Source organism: Hypanus sabinus, chromosome 13 (genome assembly GCF_030144855.1).
Source record: "Hypanus sabinus isolate sHypSab1 chromosome 13, sHypSab1.hap1, whole genome shotgun sequence".
Taxonomy (NCBI): Eukaryota; Metazoa; Chordata; class Chondrichthyes; order Myliobatiformes; family Dasyatidae; genus Hypanus; species Hypanus sabinus.
In genome coordinates this window covers 65,462,506-65,485,605 of record NC_082718.1, presented here as the reverse complement: position 1 = coordinate 65,485,605, position 23,100 = coordinate 65,462,506, and the positions used below count along the sequence as shown (strand labels likewise).

General features: G+C 42.4%; 1 protein-coding gene across 4 annotated transcripts in view; it reads right to left on the bottom strand.

Moving 5' to 3' along the window:
- nedd1 (NEDD1 gamma-tubulin ring complex targeting factor) overlaps positions 1 to 23,100 on the bottom strand; it is a 92,316-nt gene that overhangs the window by 37,917 nt on the left and 31,299 nt on the right. For all 4 annotated transcript variants that reach the window (XM_059987834.1, XM_059987833.1, XM_059987832.1 and 1 more), the window contains 3 exons: positions 13,126 to 13,321; positions 8,585 to 8,728; positions 8,445 to 8,492 (listed from right to left, as the gene is read on the bottom strand). In XM_059987834.1, the coding sequence (XP_059843817.1) occupies positions 8,445 to 8,492; positions 8,585 to 8,728; positions 13,126 to 13,321 (388 nt within the window). The remainder of the gene's footprint in view (positions 1 to 8,444; positions 8,493 to 8,584; positions 8,729 to 13,125; positions 13,322 to 23,100) is intronic.

Genomic DNA, 23,100 nt, shown 5'->3' with positions numbered 1-23,100 from the left:
TCAATAAAAATATTGAAAAAGAAAGGAACATGTAGATATTAAGGAAGAGGATGTGCTGGAGCTTTTGGAAAGCATCAAGTTGGATAAAACACCGGGACCAGATGAGGTGTACCCCAGGCTACTGTGGGAGGCGAGGGAGGAGACTGCTGAGCCTCTGGCAATGATCTTTGAATCATCAATGGGGACGGGAGAGGTTCCGGAGGATTGGAGAATTGCAGATGTTGTTCCCTTATTCAAAAAAGGGAATAGAAATGGCCCAGGAAATTATAGACCAATAAGACTTATTTCAGTGGTTGGTAAGTTCAGATTCAGATTATTGTCATTAGAAACCACAAATGCAATGCAGTTAAAAAATGAGACAATGTTTCTCCAGAATGATATCACAAAAGTATATGACGAAACAGACTACACCAGAAAATCCACATAACGTTTGGCAATCCCCAATCCAGAGTCCGGAGAGGCTGCTGCGTATTAACATCGCGCTACTGTCTTAGCACGTTCCCCGGAAAGGAGCTCCAATCCCACTCGACAAAACAAGACCAAAAACTAAAGCTACAAGACCTGCACAAAACCACATAGTTACAACAGTGCAAACAATAGCACAATTGATAAAAAACAGACCATAGGCACAGTAAAAATAGTCCAAAGATGTTAAAGGACTATAAGTTCCAAAGAAATCACCACACAGTTTCCACAAGTTCCCAGGGTCCCAACAGACTCACCATCCCACGCCGGCGGCAGAAGGGAATACCCCCACTATGGACTTCCATGGCGCCACCTGACTCAGCCTCGCAGACGCAGCACACAATGAAAACTCCGCAGAACCCAGCCTCACAGACGCAGCACACACCGAAAGCGACCTAACCGCAGCGGACTCTGAGTCCACCGAACCTCAGAGCCGACAACCATCCCCTCCGGCACAGCTTCTCCAAACACCATCCTCGGCCAAGCGTATTAAGACGGCCCTGCCAACGGCCATCGGCAACGCAACCCTGAGGACTGGGGGCCTGTTCTTCCCAGCAGAGACCCAGACCTCACAGCAGCAACAAAGAAGGTCTTCCTGGAGATTTCCAGATGTTCCTCCGTGCTCCCGCATCCGTTTTTCATCCAATTATGATTGCGCACGGCACCCGGCTTCACAAATAACAGATAATCAGCTCCGGAGTGGCCACTACAAGCTGTGTCGCGCCACCATCTTGGAAAAGTTGATGAAGATCCTGAGAGGCAGGATTTATGAACATTTGGAGAGACATAATATGAATCGGAATAGTCAGCATGGCTTTGTCAAAACCAGGTCGTGCCTTACAAGCCTGATTGAATTTTTGCAGACGTGACTAAACACATTGATGAAGGTACAGCAGAAAATGTAGTGTAAATGGATTTCAGCAAGGCATTTGATAAGTTACCCCATGCAAGGCTTATTGAAAAAGTAAGGAGGCATGGGATCCAAGGGGACCTTGCAATGTGAATCCAGAACTGGCTTGCCCACAGAAGGCAAAGAATGGTTGTAGATGGGTCATATTCCACATGGAGATCAGTGACAAGTGGTGTGCCTCAGCGATCTGTTCTGGGACCCCTTCTCTTTGTGGTTTTTATAAATGACCTGGATGAGGAAGTGGAGGGATGGGTTAGTAAATCTACTGATGACACAAAGGTTGGGAGTGTTGTGGATAGTGTGGAGAGCTGCCTGTGGTTACAGCGGGACACTGATGGGATGCAAAACTGGGCTGAGAAGTGGCAGATGGAATTCAACCCAGATAAGTGTGAGGTGGTTCATTTTGTAGAACAAATATGATGGCAGAATATAGCATTAATGGCAAGACTCTTGGCAATGTCGAGGATCAGAGGGATCTTGGGGTCCAAGTCCATAGGATATTCAAAGCTGCTGTGCAGGTTGACAGTGGTTAAGAAGGCATATGATGCATTGGCCTTCATCAATCGTGGGATTGACTTTAAGAGTCGAGAGATAATATTGTAGCTATATAGGACCCTGGTCAGACCCCACTTGGAGTACTATGCTCAGTTCTGGTTGCCTAAGTACAGGAAGGACGTGGAAACCATAGAAAGGGTGCAGAGGATATTTACAAGGATGTTGCCTGGATTGGGCAGCATGCCTTATGAGAATAGGTTGAGTGAACTTGGCCTTTTCTCCTTGGAAAGACAGAGGATGAGAGGTGACAAGATGAAAGTGTACAAGATGATGAGAAGCACTGATCGTGTGGATAGTCAGAGGCATTTTCTCAGGGCTGAGATGGCTAGCACGAGAGCTGGTTGGAAGAAGGTACAGAGGAGATGACGGGTAAGTTTTTTTTTTTACGCAGTGTGGTGAGTGCATGGAATGGTCTGCCGGCGGCAATGGTGGAAGCAGAAACAAGAGGGTCTTTTAAAAGACTTCTGGATGGCTACATGGAGTTTAGAAAAATAGAGGGCTATGAGTAAGCCTAGGTAGTTCTAAGGTAAGGACATATTTGGCACAATTTTGTGGGCTAAAGGGCCTGTACTGTGCTGTAGGTTTTCTATGTTTCTATTGCAGCACCTCGTCCTTCTGAAAACCCAAGTAAACAACACCCACTGATTCACCCTCGTCTATTCTGCCTGTTATTTCCTCAAAGATTTCTGGCAGATTCTGATTGTATGGACAGTCAGAGGTGTTTTCCCAGGGCTGAGATGGCTAGCACGATAGTGCTTGGAAGTAGGTATAGAGGAGATGTCAGGCGTAAGGTTTTTACGCAGAGTGGTGAGTGCGTGGAATGAGCTGCCAACGACAGTGGTGGAGGCGCATACGATAGCGTCTTTTAAGAGACTCCTGGATAGGTACATGGAGATTAGAGAAATAGAGGGCTATGGGCAACTCTAGGTAATTTCTAAGGTAAGGACATGTTCGGCACAGCTTTGTAGGCCAAAGGGCCTGTACTGTGTTATAAGTTTTTTACGTTTCTATTGTGGAAAAATAGCAGTCCCAAGACTGACCCCCGAGAAACACACTAGAAACTGGCAGTCAACCAGAAAAGGCCACTTTTTCTCCCACTCGCTACCTCCTACCAGTCAGCTATTCCGCTATCCAAGCCAGTATCATTCCTGTAATGCTGCAGGATTTTACCTCGTTAAACAACTTATGTGGCACCTTATCAAATGCCTTCTGAAAAACCTAAGTAACTGACATTCACTGCCTCACCTTTGTCCACCCTGCTTGTTACTTCCTTGAAGAATTCTAACAGCTTTGTCAGGCAAGATTTCCTTTTCCAGAAAACATGCTAACTTTGACTCATTTTATCATTAGTCTCCAAGTAACCTGAAACCTCATCCTTAATAATAGACACCAGCACATTCCCATCCACTGAGGTTAGGCTAACTGGTCTATAATTTCCTCTCTTTTGCCTTCCTCCCTTCTTAAAGAGTGGAGTGACATTTGCAATCTTCCAGTCCTCCAAAACTATGTAAGAATCAAGTGATTCTTGAAAAATCATGATCAATACATCCATTATCTCTTCAGCAACCTCCCTCAGGAATCTGGGATATAGTCCACCTGGTCCAGGTGACTTATCCATTTTAAGACTTTTGAGTTTGCCTAGTACATTTTCCTTTGTAATAGCAATGGCACTCAATTCTGTTCCCTGACACTCAGAGTTCTGGCACACTGTTAGTATCTTCCACAATGAAGAATGATGTAAAGTACTCATTAAGTTCATCTGCCACTTCTTTGTCCCCCATTAGTACTTCACCAGCATTATTTTCCAGATGTCCAATATCAGATCTCACCTCTCTTTTCCTCTTTATATAACTGAAAAAAAAACCCTTTAGAATCCTGCTTTGTATTATTGGCTAGTCTGCCCTCATATTTAATCTTTCGTTTTTTTATAGCTTTTTTTCATTGCTTTTCGTTGAATTTTAAAAGCTTCCCAATCATCCAATTTCTCACCCACTTCAGCTACATTATATGCTTTTTCCTTGGCTTTTATGCAGTCCTTAACTTTCTTCGTCATCCACGGTTGCCCATACCAGCCTTTTGAGAACTTCTTCCTCTGTGGGACATATCTATCCTGTGCCTTGTGAACTATTCCCAGAAACTTCAGCCACCTCTCCTCTGCCATCATCCCCTCCAATATCCTCCTCCAATTCACCTGGGCAAGCTGCTCTCTCATGCCTCCGTAATTACCTTTACTCCATTGTGATACTGATACATGTGACTTTCCCTCTCAAATTGCAGTACAAATTCAATCATATTATGATCACTGCCACCCAAAGATTCCTTTACATTAAGCTCCCTAATAAGATCTGGGTTATTACACAACACCCAATCTAAAATGGCTTTCTAAAGCAGTTTGTGCTTGAGACTACTCAGGGAAAAGCTATCTCATAGGTATTCAACAAGTTCTGGACAATTGGGCCTTGTTCCAGGGAAGGTGGGACCTGTTTCAATGGGATGGATTGCACCTGAACTGGAGGGGAACTAATATCCTTGCAGGAAGGTTGGCTAGTGGTGCTCCGGGGGGGGAGGGGGGGTTTAAAACTACATTTGCAGGAGGAGGGGAACCAGAGTGCTAGAGCAGATAGTGAGGTGGAGGAGGATAAAGGTCATGCGAGAACTGCAAGTATAGTGCACGGAGTGAAGCCAGATTTAACAAGGCTTTGAGGAAAGAGAAGCAAAACAAAGAGTGTAAAGGTAGTAAGGTAGAAGGGCTAAAGTGCATGTACTTCAATGCAAGAAGCATCAGGAACAAAGGTGATGAACTGAGAGCTTGGATACATACATGGAATTATGATGTAGTGGCCATTACAGAGACTTGGCTGGCACCAGGGCAGGAATGGATTCTCAATATTCCTGGATTTCAGTGTTTTAAAAGGGATAGACAGGGGGAAAGGGGAGGAGGGGTGGCATTACTGCTCAGGGATACTATTACACCTACAGGAAGGATGGGTAATGTAGCAGGATCCTCTTTTGAGTCCATATGGGAGGAAGCCAGGAACAAGAAGGGAGCAGTTACTCCACAGGAATGGTACCGAAGGATTGGAGGGAGGCGAATGTTGTCCCATGCCTTCTGACTTTCTGAATAAGCCTACCATGTGGAACCTTGTCAAATACCTTACTAAAATCTATGAAGATCACATCCACTGCACTACCCTCATCTATATGCATGGTCACCTCCTCAAAGAACTCTTATCAGGCTTGTTATACATGATCTGACCTTCACAAAGCCATGCTGACTGTCCCTGATCAGACCATGATTCTCTAAATGCCCATAGATCCTATCTCTAAGAATCTTTTCCAACAGCTTTCCCACCACAGACGCAAGGCTCACTGGTCTATAATTACCCGGACTATCCCTACTAACTTTTTTGAACAAGGGGATAACATTCGCCTCCCTCCAATCCTCCAGTACCATTCCTGTGGACAACGAGGACATAAAGATCCTAGCTAGAGGCCCAGCAATCTCTTCCCTCGCCTCGTGGAGCAGCCTGGGAAATATTCTGTCTGTCCTAATGTATTTAAACAACTCCAACACCTCCTCTCCCTTAATATCCACATGCTCTAGAACATCAACCTCACTCATATTGTCCTCATCGTCATCAAGTTCCCTCAGTGGTGAATACTGAAGAGAAGTATTCATTGAGGACCTCACACTCACTTCCCTCAGCCTCCAGGCACATCTTCCCACCTTTATCTCTAATTGGTCCTACTTTCACTCCTGTCATCCTTTTGTTCTTCACATAATTGAAGAACGCTTTGGGGTTTTCCTTTACCCTACTCGCCTTGCCAAGGCCTTCTTATGCCCCCTTCTTAAGCTTCTTTCTTGCTACCCTATATTCCTCAATAGCCCCATCTGATCCTTGCTTCCTAAATCTCATGTATGCTGCCTTCTTCCATCTGACTACATTTTCCACCTCACTTGTCACCCATGGTTCCTTCACTCTACCATTCTTAATCTTCCTCACCAGGACAAATTTATCTCTAACATCCTTCAAGACATCTAAATATCGACCACATGTTCATAGTCCATTTCCCTGCAAAATCATCTTCCCAATTCACACCCACAGGTTCTAGCCTTATAGCCTCATAATTTGCCCTTCCCCAATTAAAAATTTTCCTGTCCTCTCTGCTTCTATCCTTTTCCATGATAATGTTAAAGTCTAGGGAGCGGTGGTCACTGACCCCTAGATGCTCACCCACTGAGAGATCTGTGACCTGACACGGTTCGCTACCTAATACTAGATCCAGTATGGCATTCCTCCTAGTGAAATTTAAGAGATTACTAGATAGGTATATGGAGGAATTTAAGGTGGGGGGGGATATATGGGAGGCAGGGTTTAAGGGTCAGCACAACATTGTGGGCCGAAGGGCCTGTACTGTGCTGTACTATTCTATGTTCTATAAATTCCTTTTCTTGCAAACTGATACCAACCTGATTTTCCCAACCCCCCTGCATATTGAAGTGCCACATTACAATTGTGACATCACGCTCATTACATTTGTAATAAGCTCCCTTTGCAATCTCAACCCAACATCTTGGCTGCTATTTGGAGGCCTATATATGCTTCTCATATGGTTTTTTTGTTACCCTTGCAGTTTCTTAACTCCACCCACAAAGATTAAACATTCTCTGATGCTATGCCACCTCTTCCTAAAGATGTAATTCCATCTCTTACCAACAGACCCACACCACGTCCTATGCTTCCTGCCTGCCCTTTCAATTCAAAGTTTACCCTGTGATGTTAAGCTCCCAACTATGGCCTTCTTTCAGCCATATACAGCAGACTGGTTGCAAAAATTTAAGATATGGCATTATTTTCTTTTTAATGTTTTAATTTTTTTTAAATAAGCGCTTGCTGATCACTAAGGGGCAGATAAATTCATTGATGAGTTTGCCAAGATTGCTGCTGATGAAAATCTTACATCAGAATAAGTCTACAATACCATTTACTTACACAAAACCTAAAAAAGTAAAATAGAAATACAGTGTACTATAACCTTTTAATCAAAATATGGCATCATAGGAGGAGACTGAAAGCCTGCTGTTTTTGTTGTTAACCAGCCGATTCAGGTATTTCCCCTGATGCTGTCGTGCTGCTTTTGTTACCCTGTACATATTATGTTTTCATTCTATTAATGGTATGTAATATTTACTGTTAAGTACACACAGGTATATGTGATGAATGGGTGCAGGACAAAGACTACTTATTGGAAGCACAAATTGATTTGGAAATTATAACAATCCCAATCTATCTCATTTTGAATCCAAAATTCGAAATGGGTTCACAACCTGTATGAACTTCTGCAAATGTTTGTTCCTTGATACTCCACACTCTTATACAGATTAGAAAAAGTTTCAAACATAGCCAGCTTTAATCATGTTAAAAACATAACTGGATCACAAATCTCCAATTTACAAGGAAATTTTCATTTACTCATGTTTTATAAATCAGTTTTTGTGTATGTTCCAAATTGGGTTCAGGTCGAGTCATGTTGTGTTAATAATACTCCCATGTTATGAAGAATGAATGTTAATACACTACATATCCTTCATATGAATAGATACAGATCAGTGCTCCTTTTTACTGGAGTAATCTGTTCTGAAGACACAAGACAGTGAAAAATTCTGTAAAATACTTGGACTTAGAAGTAACTTCCAATTTACTTTTTGTTATGTTCTCACACATGCCAAGGAGGCTGGATGGTCAATAATCAGTTGTTAATCAGATATTGTAGTGTAGTGGTTAGCACATTACTTACAGCGCCAAGAACGAGGGTTGTTTCCCTCCGCAACCTCTAAAGTATCTGTCTGGTCACCCTGTAACTGCATGGGTTTCCTTAGGGTGCTCTGGTTTACTCCCACGTTCCAAAGATGTTCAGTTAGGATTAGGGTTAGGGAGTTGTGGGCATGCTACATTAGCACTAGAAGCGTGGCAACACTTGTGGACTGCAAAGATCTCATCCCTGGGAGAGGAAGGATACACCAAGATGGGCTACACCTGGGAAAATTTCTAAGACAGAGAGGGTAAGAACATTAATAGAGTGTGATGATCTTTGTTTTTTTCTCCCTCATCTCTTTCTCTAATGTCATGTTTTTTTTAAAATAATTGTCACTTGACAGTTTTTGTCTGTATCCAATCCTGGATCATTCTTCTTTTACCTTCATCTTCCCCTCATTTGAACATAACACACATTTTCTTGCTTTTCCAGTTCTGATGAAGGGTCCCTCAACCAGAGTTGAAATCTCAACTGATTCATTAACCATGAATGCTATCCAATCTGTTGTTACATTCTGGCCGCTCCCAATAAAATTATAACCTCTGAATCTTTGATACCAAGCAAACGGAAGTTTACTCATAAGTGTAAAGCTGTTCATAAAAGAACTATTTATCAATTACTGGCTACATTAAAAAAAAATAGCTCGAGACAAGTTAGTCAATTTGCTAATGCAGGTCAGCTGAATTTATAAGCATACCATTTCCTCTTGTCACAGAGTCTTCAGTTGCCTTTAATCCTGAAGCATCTAGAAAAACAAGCCATAATTCATTATGACCAATTACCATTTCATGAACTAAGTATATATTCTCATAAGTATGCCAATTTAAATCAACTTACCATCTCTGACTGGTGAGAACATATCTCCAAAACTGTTCCTGCCGATATAATCAAGGTTCTTGAAATTGCCACCGTCATCAGCTCTTTTTGAATTTTCCACCTCTTTGGATGGAATGACATCCAAACTGGTACTATGAGATAAACCTAGAAACACATAGTAAGGGCAAAGCAGGCTATTACAAGTGAACATTCAATTTTCTTGCATTTTGTTAAGAGTAAGAGGACTCCCCAAAGAACATCACCATAAGCTCCGAGATAGAGGAACAAAATTAAACCATGCAGCCCATCAAGTCTTCTCTGCCATTCAATCTTGGCCGTAATATTTTTTCAACTCCATTCTTTTATCTTCACCCTTAACCTATCTCTGACAAATACACCCAATGACTTGACCACCACAGATTAAATGCTGAAGAAATTTGTCCATCTCAGTTTTAAGGGAATATCCCTTTATTTTTAAGGCCAAGTCCTCAGATCCTAGACTCCTGCAAATGGAAAACCCTCTCCATGTCCGCTCTGTAAGAGACATGTTTCAGACCACTCCAAACTAAAGTTCATTCTTGGTTACATGAACCAAGCAGTAAGATGGCAGTTGTGGAACGTTGACCTTTATTTTAAAATTATAGGGATTGTATTTCACATGGAGCAAATTTCAGAAGTTGAGTTCAATATGCTCTTTTTGCTGGATAGTGTAACTTAAAGGACGGAATGAATTTCTAGCCCTTTGTGCACATGTATTTGAGAAGATACTCGGTCAAATGACTGGATTAACTCTAATTTCACCATGTCTTCACACATTATCATTCAGTTCTGTAGAGCAACATTACAGTACACAGAATAACATCAGAACCAAACATACATGGCTATATTTTAAAACTAAAGCAAAATTCTTACTGCCCTTTTTTACCTGATATTTCGCTACCATTTTGTTGCTCTGACAATAAAGATCAATGTGCAAATGGAATTGCATCAAAGTGGGTTGAAAGTACTCCTTCCTAAAAAAAAATATTAAACTAGCTCCTATGATGGAGGGTTTGGGATGCTAGACGCATTGAAATGTTTTACAACGGCAGAATTTGAACTCACCCGCCTATACTCCAAATGTGTACAGAAACCTTTTTGCTGACAAGAATAGGTAAATACAACAGAAAGAACGTGTAAAACAGCTTTAACACAAGGTGACAGCATGGCAAGGTCCTCTATCCCTTACAAACACACTGGGGCAGGAAAGGTGTAAAAAGAGACCAGCTGTCAGAGAGCAAACAGGGCAGTCATTTTTTATCAAGGAGAGGGCCACACCAATCATATCAAAGAAGCCTAAGTCTTATCTACAAGAACAGCCAAATCATAGGAGATGAGGGTTGATGTGGGGAGGAAACTGAAGTTCTCAGAGGTGGTGCAAACTGCACTTCAACCAAACACCTTACTGTGGTCCACCAAAGACAAGAAAATCATCATGGTGGAGCACACAGTACCAAGGGAGGAAGGATGCAAGGAAGGCCCTGAATTACCAGTCCTTATTCCAAGAGTGCGGGGACAAAGGACAGCAGACATGGCTATTTCCCGTGGAGATTGGCTGTAGAGAGTTCCCGAAAAAGTCAGCATGGAGGTTGCTATCTGCACTGGGCCTCGGGTGAAAAGAGCAAGAACGAAGCAACTCGCAGGATGGGGGTGGGGGGGAGAAGCAGAAAGAGCCTCTTACTGGATATGGAGCAGACGAGAGGAGTTGAGCTGGAAGTCGGGAGCAGTTGGGCAGTAACTTGGCCACCACTGCTGAACTGCTAACTGGAGAGTGTAGTGGTTAACAGTTGAAACATTATGAAAGTTGGTCACCACCTAACAACATCAGCCCCTGGCCAAAGGCTATAGTTACCTTATCAGGTAGCTGAAGACAGCACCCTGGAGTATGATGCAAGACCACTCAAAGTTCTTCAACTTTCTAACAATTTGACAAGGTGATGATCACTATGCATCCCTAGCTGCTCATGGTACATTATGATTTTACTATGCTATGTAGAAGTACAATCAAAAATGGATATGGGTGGCAAATTCATCACATTTCACTGAAATAAACCAATCTGAAAGGTTTCATAGTCATTTTCTGGTACTAAACAGCATAGGATTAGACTTGCTCTTAATTTCATAAACATACAACATGCCCTGATAGGTTGTTGGTCCAATACCATTAGAACAGGATCTTCACCTATATACAGTGGGACACACTGGGACAAGTACATTTTGGCCCAATTAAGCAGTTGGCCCAATTAGCCAAGTTTCATGGAAATAGTTAAAAAGATGTTAAAAAAACAAAATGAGTAACAAATTATGCATTTAAACAGAATACAGAACAAAGTTAAATATTACTCGTACTACTACTGTACTACAAAGCTGCATAAATTTGTAATCGTTATCGACAGAGGAATTCACCTCAGTATGTAACGAACAAGATCAGTGCAAACACCTAGAGCTACCAACGACTGCATCGTCAAGATCTTAATTTTCATCGTAAAGATGAAAATGATTGCCGACACCTTCTTCACAGTTCTTAACCTGCTGAAATAATTTCATTTTCACTCTAGCCGTTACTGGCACTGTCATGCCTGAATGCTTGAAACCACAGTGAGCCACACAATTGTCTTACTACCTCTTTCTTGCCAACTATCGGTAAGAAGAATTACTGCTTTTGAACAAACACACACAATTGATGTCATTAAAAACTGTTCTCTCTAAGCATGATGTAGTGTCTAATGGCCACTCAGGCAACTGTGACTGACGCTAATTAGAACCTATTCAGCAACAGTCTCCTGAACTGATAAAGCTGCAGTCTCGCAAATAAACAAAGGGAATCCTGGCTATTTTCTCAATTAGTTTTTGTCCTTTAAGAGTTGCTTCAAATAAATGGCCACCATGATTAACCAATGACCTAATTAAACACAATCCACTATATTTATAATTTACTTTATTCTTATTTTAGGAAATAAGAATTATTAAAAATTATATTAGGCTCTAGAAATCATGGACGCATTGGTAATCATTTTCCAATGCTCTATAGATTCAGGATCGGTTCCTGCAGATTGGAGCGTGGCTAATGTTGTACCACTTTTCAAGAAAGGAGGGAGAGAAAACAGGGAATTATAGACCGGTTAGCCCAATGTCAGTGGAGGGAAAGATGCTGGAGTCAATTATAAAAGAGGAAATTATGACACATTTGGATAGCAGTAGAAGGATCAGTCCGAGTCAGCATGGACTTATGAAGGGAAAATCATGCTTGACTAATCTTCTGGAGTTTTTTGAGGATGTAACTATGAAAATGGACAAGGGAGAGCCAGTGAATGTAGTGTACCTGGACTTTCAGAAAGCTTTTGATAAAGTCCCACATAGGAGATTAGTGGGCAAAATTAGGGCACATGGTATTGGGGGCAGAGTACTGATGTGGATTGAAAATTGGCTGGCTGACAGGAAGCAAAGTGGCATTTAATGGGTCCCTTTTGGAATGGCAAGCTGTGACCAGTGAGGTACCCCAAGGTTCAGTGCTGGGACCGCAGCTGTTTACAATATACATTAATAAATTTAGATGAAGGGATTAAAAGTAACATAAGTAACATTAGCAAATTTGCCGATGACACAAAGCTGGGTGGCAGTGTGAAATGTCAGGAGGATGTTATGAGAATGCAGGATGACTTGGACAGGTTGGGTGAGTGGGCAAATGTATGGCAGATGCCGTTTAATGTGGATAAATGTGAGGTTATCCACTTTGGTGACAAGAACAGGAAGGCAGATTACTATCTAAATGGAGTCAAGTTCGGAAAAGGGGAATTACGAGATCTAGATGCTCTTGTACATCAGTCAATGAAAGCAAGCATGCAGGTACAGCAAGCAGTGAAGAAAGCTAATGGCATGCTGGCCTTTATAACAAGAGGAATTGAATATAGGAGTAAAGAAGTCTTTCTGCAGCTGTACAGGGCCTAGTGAGACCCCACCTGGAGTACTGTGTGCAGTTTTGGTCTCCAAATTTGAGGAAGGACATTCTTGCTATTGAGGGAGTGCAACGCAGGTTCACAAGGTTAATTCCCGGAATGGCAGGACTGTCATATGTTGAAAGATTGGAGCAACTGGGCTTGTACACACTGGAATTTATAAGGATGAGAAGGGATCTGAGTGAAACATATAAGATTATTAAGGGACTGGACACGCTGGAGACAGGAAGCACGTTCCCGTTGATGGGTGAGTCCAGAACTACAGGCCACAGTTTAAGAATAAAGGGTAGGCCATTTAGAACGGAGCTGCGGAAAAACTTTTTCACCCAGAGAGTGGTGGAAATGTGGAATGCTCTGCCCCAGAAGGCAGTGGAGGCCAAGTTCCTGGATGCTTTCAAGAGAGAGTTAGATAGAGCTCTTATAGATAGCAGGGTCAAGGGATATGGGCAGAGGGCAGGAACGGGGTCTAATTGTGTATGATCAGCCATGATCACAGTGGATGGCGGTGCTGGCAAGAAGGGCCGAATGGCCTACTCCTGCACCTACTGTCTATTGTAATAGTCCTACCTTTTCCCTCTAGATTGGCTTCATCGCCTTTTTCTTCTGGAATAACTGGAGGTACTTTAACAGCTGGTGCAGTTGTCATCAATCCAGCAAAATCAGAGGCCTCTTTTGCAGTGTTTATATTAGTTGAAGCCTTCTTTGTGGCTGCAGCTGACAATACGGATGAGGTCCTGTTTCCAAGACTTTTACTCCCACTTGCCTAGGAGAAAATAACACTCAGTTTTTTAAATTTCTATAATGAGTATTTAAATAACATTAAATGTGAAAAACACAACTTTAAAGTTATTCTTCAGTTGTGCATGATCATAGAAACACAGAAAACCTACAGCACAATACAGGTCCTTCCACCCACAAAGCTGTGCTGAACACGTCCTTCCATTAAAAATTACCTAGGGTTACCCATTGCCCTCTACTTTTCTAAGCTCCATGTACCTATAAAGGAGTTCCCTAAAGGACCCTATCGTAACGGCCTCCACCACCGTTGCCGGCAGCCCATTCCACACACTCACCACTCTCTGCGTAAAAACCTTATCCCTGATATTTCCTCCAAACCTATTCTAAGCACCTTAAAACTGTGTCCTCTTGTGCTAGTCACTTCAGCCCTGGGAAAAAGCCTCTGACTATCCACACGATCAATGCTTCTCATCATCTTATACACCTCTATCAGGTCACCTCTCATCCTCCGTCGCTCCAAGGAGAAAAGGCAGAGTTCATTTGACCTATTCTTATAGGCATGTTCCCCAATCCAGGCAACATACTTGTAAATATCCTCTGCACCCTTTCTATGGCTTCCACATCCTTCCTGAAGTGAAGAAACCAGAATTGAGCACAGTACTCCAAGTGGGATCTGACCTGGGTCCTATATAGCTGCAACATTACCTCAGCTCCCAAACTCAATCCCACGATTGATGAAGGTCAATGTAACGTAAGCTCTCTTGACTACAGAGTCAACCTGCGTATCAGCTTTGAGTGTCCTCTGGACTCTGACCCCAAGATCCCCCTGATCCTCCACATTGCCAAGCCTTACAAATGCTATACTCTGCCATCATATTTGACCTACGAAAATGAACCACTGCACACTTATCTGGGTTGAACTCCATCTGCCACTTGTCAGCTCAGTTTTACATCCTATCAATGTCCCGCTGTAACCTCCAACACCCCAACCTTTGCATCGGCGGCAAGTTTACTAACCCATCCCTTCACTTCCTCATCCAGGTTATTTATAAAAATCATGAAGAGTAAAGGTCCCATAACAGATCACTGAGGCACACCACTGATCATCGATCACCATGCAGAAAATGACCCGTCTACAACCACTCTTTGCCTTCTGTGGGGAAGGCAGTTCTGGATCCACAAAACAACGTCCTCCTGGATCCCATGCCTTCTTACTTTCTCAATAAGCCTGACATGGGGTAACTTATCAAATGCCTTGCTAAAATCCATATACACTACACCTACTGCTCTACCTTCATCAATGTGTTTAGACACATCCTCAAAAAATTCAATCAGGCTTGTAAGGCACGACCTACCTTTGACAAAGCCATGTTGACTATTCCTGATCATATTATGTCTCTCCACATGCTCATAAATCCTGCCTCTCAGGATCTTCTCCATCAACTTACCAATCACTGAAGTAAAACTCATTGGTCTATAATTTTCTGGGCTATCTCTGCCCACTTCCTTGAATAAGGGAGCAACAACTGCAACCCTCCAATCCTCCAGAACCTTTCCCATCCCCATTAATGATGCAATGATCATTGCCATCGCCCCTCGCCTCCTAAAGTAGTCTGGGGTACATCTTGTCTGGTCCCAGTGACTTATCCAACTTGATGCTTTCCCAAAGCTCCAGCACATGCTCTTTCTTAATGTCTACAAGCTCAAGCTTTTCAGTCTGCTGCAAGTCATCCCTAAAATCACCAAGATCCTTTTCCATACTGAATACTGAAGAAAAGTATTCATTAGGTACCTCTGCTATCTCCTCTCGTTCCATACACACTTTTCCACTGTCACATTTGATTGGTCCTTTTCTCTCACATCTTATCCTCTTACTTGTAGAATGCCTTGGGGTTTTCCTTAATCCTGTCTGCTATGGCCTTCTCGCGGCCTCTACTGGCTCTCCTAATTTCATTCTTAATCTCCTTCCTGCTAGCCTTATAATCTTCTAGATTCATATAATTACCATTTATGAACCTTCCATAAGCTATTCTTTACTTCTTGCCTAGATTTACAACAACCTTTCTACACCACAGTTCCTGTACCATACCACCCTTTCCCTGTCTCATTGGAACATACCTATTCAGAGCTCCACACAATTATCCCCTGAACATTTGCCACATTTCTTCTGTACATTTCCCTGAGAATATGTTCCCAATTTATGCTTCCAAGCTCCTGCCTGATAGCCTCATATCTCCCCTTACTCCAATTAAACACTTTCCTAACTTGTCTGTTACTATCCCTCTCCAATAGCAGATCAAGTACAGCCTCTCCTCTTATAGGTTTATCTAGATATTGTGTCAAGAAACCTTCCTGAACACACCTAACAAACTCCACCCCCATCTAAACCCCTTACTCTGGGAGATGCCATCGATATGATCCTTTAAGGATCCTTCATCCTTGAGACCACACAGGTTGACAGGGCAGTAAGGGCAACATGTGATATGCTTGGCTTTATCAGACAAGGAAATGAGTTACAGCTTTATAAACTTCTAGTCAAGTTGCCTCTAGAATATTGTACTTTGCAGAAATGGTTTACAAGGATGCTGCCTAGATTAGAGGGCATGTGCAATGGAGAGACATTGGCCAGACTTGGATGTTTTCACCGGAGCTGCAGAGGCTGAAGTGAGACCTGTTCAACATTCCCATTTCTATTCCCTCTCTATTACAGTTGTGTGAACAGACCATTGTTCTGAGCAAGAAATTTATATTTTCCCCAAAATATGGCCTGAAAATTGTGAAGCACTTTAGATGTTTTTTTTGAAAAACTATGAATATTTAGAATAAAAATGGGAAAAAAACACATTTTTAATTTTATGTATTAATTGGAATTAATTACAGTACAAAGAAAATCTTTCACATTTAGTAAACTTTTCCTTGTCTGTCTTTATTACAAAGACATCAGTGGAATGGTTGTTTACTAACAATGAGCTACCGACTTCCATTCTGTGTTTATTGTTACAATTTGAAACCCTGACAATTTAAATATGTTATAACACACAAAATGCTGGAACTCAACAGACCATGCAGCATTTGTGGAAAAGAGTACAGATAACGCTTCAGGCCAAGACCCTTCATCAGGACTGGGGGGTGGGGAGGAGTCAAGGCAAGAAGGTGGAAAAGGGGAGGAAGAAACACAAGGTGATAGGTGAAACTTCAGTGGGGTGAAGTAAAGAGCTGGGAAGTTGATTGGTGAAAGAGATACAGGGATGGAGAAGGTGGAATCTGATAGGAGATGACAGAAAGTCATGGAAGAAAGTTAAAAGTTTTGAACAATTTTGGGGAGCATGTCTTACGAGAATAGGTTGAGTGAACTTGGCCTTTTCTCTTAGGAGCAATGAGAGGCATTGATCATGTGGATAGTCAAAGGCTTTTTCCCCAGGGCTGAAATGGCTAACACTAGAGGGCACAGTTTTAAGGTACTTGGAAGTAGGTACAGAGGAGATGTCAGGGGTAAGATTTTTTTTAAAAAACAGAGAGTGGTGAGTGCGTGGAATGAGCTGCCAGTGGCGGTGGTGGAAGCAGTAACGATAGGGTCTTTTAAGAGACTCCTGGACAGATACATGAAGCTTAGAAAAATAGAGGGCTATGGGTAAGCCCAAGTAGTTCTAAGGTAAGGACATGTTCGGCACAGCTTTGTGTGCTAAAGGGCCTGTATTGTGCTGTATGTTTTCTAATTTTGGGGCTGAAAGACCTGTAAGAGTGCTGTACTGCTCTACACGCTATTTTCTAATAACCTCTTGTTACCCACCACTGGTCAAAGAAGAATTTCTCCTTAACTGCTCTATCAGAATCCAGCACAATCCTCAATACATACATCAATTATCATCTTCATATTTGACGGACATTAAAGAAGCTCTTAGATGTGCAAATGGATTGTAAAAAAAAAATGCAGGGCCCCTGTAGGCAGGAAGGTTAGATTGATCTTAGTAGGTTACAAGGTCAGAACATCAAGGGCTGATGGGTCTATACTGTGCTTTAATGTCCTATGTTCATATCTGTTCTGAAGAACAAACCATGGTTTTCAAAATAACCATACCCCTGGCTTACTCACAGTAAATAAACAGTATCCTTCTAAAATCCTGAAATCTTTTGTTAATGTGTGATGCCCATAATTGTGCACAATATTCCACCTGATGTCCACGCTGACATTTGAGCTTAGCAGAACTTTGGTTTGCCTCTACTTTGCCTCACTGTACAAGAATACTTGCTCGATCCTGATCTTGGGTGCTGCCTACTCAAAGCTTGTAAATTCTCTGTATGACCAGATTTTTTTTGGGAGCTCCAGTTTCCTCCCACCTCCTAAAGACATTCTAGCAAGTTTGTTAGCTGCTGTGAATTACTCCAAGTGTAGGAAAATGGTAAAAGGAATCAAAGGGAAGTTTTTGAGCAAGTGTGGACAGAATTGAATTAAATTGAGTCTAATAGGATTGCTCTCCTGGGAACAGACACAGGCCCAATTGGCCAAATTGACTTCACAAGTGTCACAAGTTTAAGAATGATCAAGCCTACAAACTTTGAGTTTCCCCTAATTTGTGGACGTGCTCCTCCAGGTCCTCCACAGAAAGGTACAATTTGGATTATGTTCTTTCTCCACAATATTTCCCTCAAACACAGCATTTCAGTTAACTTGCATTTAATTTTATCTGCAATGTTTTTACCCATTTCACCTGTTAATGTCCCCCGGGTCTTACTGCTCTCTAATTGAGTTTCATACTATTACCAAACTTAGAATTCCACCTGAACAGATAAAATACTATAAAATGAGAGGTTTCAGATGACAACAGATTAATACCCCTCAATCTCAAGCCTTGAGGGTAGACTAGGATGAATGGGGGCGGTCAGGGGAGTAACAGGAACTCCAACTGCTGATTTTAGCCATGGTACAGTCGGCCTAAAAAAGTACAGTAGAAAATTTGTGAAATAACACCCAGCAATATCTGTCCATTTACAGCAAGCCCAATGAGGACTTGTAGTGGGGTTGCACTTCAGAAATGAGGTTAAAGGAATGAAGCTGAGCTGCTAGAATGAACATCTTTGGCAGAGTTCCTTGGCAGTGACTTATTCAATTAGAATAAGGAGTTCCTGGAAAGGAAAAAGATAACACAAATAAAAGCTCTAGGCCATGAACTGGCCAAGAAAAAGAGTACTGGAAATTTCTACAGAAAGTAAATCTGTCCTAGGCCAATGGAAAGCGTTCAAGGAGTTCAGGATAAAAATGTCTCACAGATACAGTGGCATGCAAAAGTTGGGCACCCCTGGTCAAAATTTCTGTCGCTATGCATAGTTAAATGAGTAGAAGATGAACTGATCTCCAAAAGTCATAAAGGTGAAACATTTTAACTTTTCAACATCTTAAGCAAGATTAGTATATTATTTTTGTTTTGTACAATTTTAGAATGAAGAAAAGGAAAGGAGCACCATGCAAAAGTTTGGGCACCCCAAGAGATTTGAGCTCTCAGATAACTTTTACCAAGGTCTTAGATCTTAAATAGCTTGTTAGGGCTATGGCTTGTTCACAATCATCGTTAGGAAAGGCCAGGTGATGTAAATTTCAAAGCTTTATAAATACCCCTAACTCCTCAAACCTTGTCCCAACAATCAACAGTCATGGGCTCCTCTAAGCAACTGCCTAGCACTCTGAAAATTAAAATAAATGATGCCCACAAAGCAGAAGGCTATAAGAAGACAGCAAAGCGTTTTCAGTTAGCTGTTTCCTCAGTTCATAATGTAATTAAGAAATGGCAATTAACAGGAATGGTGGAGGTCAAGAAAACTTTCTGAGAGAACTGCTCGCAGGATTGCTAGAAAGACAAATCAAAATCCCCGTTTGACTGAAAAAGACCTTCAGGAAGATTTAGCAGACTCTGGAGTGGTGGTGCACTGCTCTACTGTGCAGCAACACCTGCATAAATATGACCTGCATGGAAGAGTCATCAGAAGAATACCTTTCCTGTGTCCTCAACACAAAATTCAGCGTCAGAAGTTTGCAAAGGAACATCCAAACAAGCCTGATGCATTTTGGAAACAAGTCCTGTGGAATGATGAAGTTAAAATAGAACTTTTTGGCCGCAATCAGCAAAGGTATGTTTGGAGAAAAAAGGGTGCAGAATATCATGAAAAGAACACCTCTCTGACTGTTAAGTACAGGGATGGATCGATCATGCTTTGGGCTTGTGTTGCAGCCAGTGATTAGATTGTTTGAGATTCAGTAGATTCAGGAAAGGTTCAGGAGAACTGGAAAGTTGCAAATGTCACTCCACTCTTTAAGACGTTTTAAGGAAGGAGGGAAGCAAAAGAAAGCAAATTACTGGTTAGTTAGCCTGACCTGGCTTGAGTGGTTGGGAAGATGTTGGAGTCCATTATCAAGGATGGAGTTTCAGGGTATTTGGAAGCAAATGATAAGAGGCCAAAGTCAGCATGGTTTTCTTAAGGGGAAATCTTGCCTGACCAGTATGTTGGAATCGCTAAGGAAATAACAGGCAGGATAGACAAAGGAGAGTCAGTGGATGTTGCTCACTTGGATTGTCAGGTCTTTGACAAAGTGCCACAAATGAGGCTACATAGCAAGAGGCCACAGTATTACAGGAAAGATACTAGCAGAATTGACTGGCAAAAGGCAAAGAATGGGAATAAAGAGGACTTTTTCTAGTTGGCTGTCACTGACCAGTGGTGTTCCACAGGGTCAATTGCTGGGATCACTTTTCACATTACAGTCGGCCCTCCTTATCCGCAGGGGATTGGTTCCAGGACACCCGTGGATACCAAAAAAACTCGGATGCTCAAATCCCTCAGTGCGGTGGACTTTAGGACCCAGCGCAGCTTTGAATCTGCAGTGCTTCTGTTCACGAAAATAACGATCATGACTGAAAATAAAGTGGAAGTAATAAAGCGATTGGAAAGAGGTGAAACTTCATCAGTCATTGGAGAAGTGTAAGGCTACAGTTGGTCAACAATCGGAACAATTTTAATGGAGCATGTAAAAAGCACTGCCCCGATGAAAGCTACAATTATTACTAAGCAATGCAGTGGTTTAACTACTGAAATACATATGTTTAAGTGTTTCAAAAGCATAGAAAGATAAAATATATACTATATACACTAAAACAAACATTAGACTAACTGACACTAAATATCATATGTACCTGTTCCGACTTCAAATCCGACTTAAAGACGGACTCAGGAACGGAACTCGTTCATAACCCGGGGACCATTTTGGATACTGTTGGTGGGGATGACCTACCAGGAACAAGCTGCAGTGGTCCTGTCTCTGGCACTGAGGTTGGACCCTCAACTAGGAAGGGGAGGAGGGAAGGGAAGAGAGCGGTATTGATAGGGGATTTTGTAGTCACGGGGGCGGATAGGAGATTTTGTGGGGAAGATCGGGAGTCTCGGATGGTATGTTGCTTCCCTGGTGCCGGGGTCCGAGACATCTCAGATCAGGTGCAGGTTATTCTCGAGAGGGAGGGCAAGAATCCAGATGTTGTGGTCCATGTAGGGACCAATGACGTGGGTAGGATGAGTGAGGGGGTCCTGTGTAGGGAGTTCAGGGAGTTAGGTGCGAAGCTGAAGAGCAGGACGTCCAGGGTAACAATCTCAGGATTGCTACCTGTGCCACGTGCGAGTGAGGCAAGGAACAGGAGGATTATAAAGATTAATACGTGGCTGAGAGGATGGTACAGGAGAGGGAGGGCTTCAGGTTTGTAGATAATTGGGCCTTGTTCCAGGGAAGGTGGGATCTGTTCCGAAGGGACGGTTTACACCTGAACTGGAGCGGTACTAACATTTTTGCAGGGAAGATTACTAGAGTTTCTTGGGGGGTGGGGGGGGGGGGGCTTAAACTAAATTTGCAGGGGACGGGGATCCAGAATGTGAGAGAGGATAGCGAGATGAAGAATAAAGGACAGGTGGGGACTACACGGTTCCGGAATATTAAGTGTGTAGTAGAGGAAGGTGGGGCGGAACAAGTGATAAGGAGGACTCGTGTACAGAGGGATGGTCTGATGGAACATGGGAGTTAAATGTGTTGAAAGAATAAGTAAATTTAGGAAGGACAACAAAATTCTAGGGGCGTATAGCCCAATGGGAGTTTGGGGAGCTGGGTTAAGCACAATAGGCAGCGATTCAAACAGAGAGAGGAGAAATGGGTTAAAAATTCTATATCTGAATGCACGAAGTGTCAGGAATAAGGCGGATGAGCTTGAAGCCCAGGTGCGAATGGGTAACTATGATGTTGTTGGGATAATGGAGACATGGCTGCAGGGAGATCAGATCTGAGAAATGAATGTACAAGGATATACGTGCTATTGTAGAGACAGAAATGTGGGCAGAGGAGGTGGGGTGGCCCTGTTGGTGAGGAATGAGATTCAGTCCTTTGCAAGGGGGGACATAGGGTCAGGAGAAGTAGAGTCTGTGTGGATAGAACTGAGGAACAGTAAGGGCAAAAGGACCCAAATGGGTGTTGTCTACAGGCCACCAAACAGTAGCATGGATATTGGGTGCAAGTTGAATAGGGAGTTAGCATTGGCATATGGCAAAGGTAATGTCGCAATAGTTATGGGGGATTTCAACATGCAGGTGAACTGGGAGAATTAGGTTGGTGCTGGACCACAGGATAGAGAGTTTGTAGAGTGCCGAAGGGATGCATTCTTGGAACAGCTTGTACGAGAGCTGACCAGGGACAAGACTATTCTGGATTTAGTGTTATGTAATGAACAGGATTTGGTAAGCGATCTCGCAGTAAAGGAGCCTTTAGGGGGTAGTGATCACAATATGTTAAGTTTTTATCTGCAATTTGAGAAGGATAAGGGCAGCTCGGAGATGTCAGTGTTGCAGATGAACAGCGGAAACTATGGAACCATGAGGGAGGGGCTGGCCAAAGTTGACTGGACGGATAGCCTAGCAGAAAAGACAGTGGAACAGCAATGGCAGGTATTCTTGGGAGTAATGCACAAGGAGCAAAATCAGTTCATTCCACAGAGAAGGAAGGATTCAAAGGGGGGAAAGGGGCCTCAGTGGTTGACAAAGGAAGTCAGAGACTGCATAGCATTAAAAAAAAAAGGAAATATGACAGAGCTAAGGTGAGTGGGAGGACAGATGATTGGGAAGTTTTTAAGGAACAACAGAACTTAACTAAAAAGACAATACGGGGAGAAAAAATGAGGTACGAACGCAAGCTAGCCAGGAATATAAAGGAAGATAGCAAAAGCTTTTTTAGGTATGTGAAGAGAAAGAAGATAGTTAACAATGTTGGGCCCTTGAAGAATGAATTGGGTGAAATTGTTATGGGAAACAGAAATGGCAGAAGAATTTAATGAGTACTTTAGATCTGTTTTCACTAAGAAAGACCGAAGCAATCTCCCAGATGTATGGATGGGCCAAGGACATAGGGTAACAGAGGAAACGAAACAGACTGACATTCGGAAGGAAACGGTGATGAGAAGACTGATGGGACTGAAGGCTGACAAATTCCCAGGTCCAGATAGTCTGCATCCTAGGGCATCCTAGGAGGTGGCCCTAGAAATTGCGGATGCATTGGTAATCATTTTCCAATGTTCCTTAGATTCAGGATCAGTTCCTGAGGATTGGAGAATGGCTAATGTTATCCCACTTTTTAAGAAAGGAAGAAGGGAGAAAACAGAGAACTATTGACCTATCAGCCTGACATCAGTGGTGGGAAAGATGCTAGAGTCCATTATTAAGGATGAAATAGTGGCATATCTAGATAGCAGTGATAGGATTGGGCCGAGCCAGCATGGATTTACC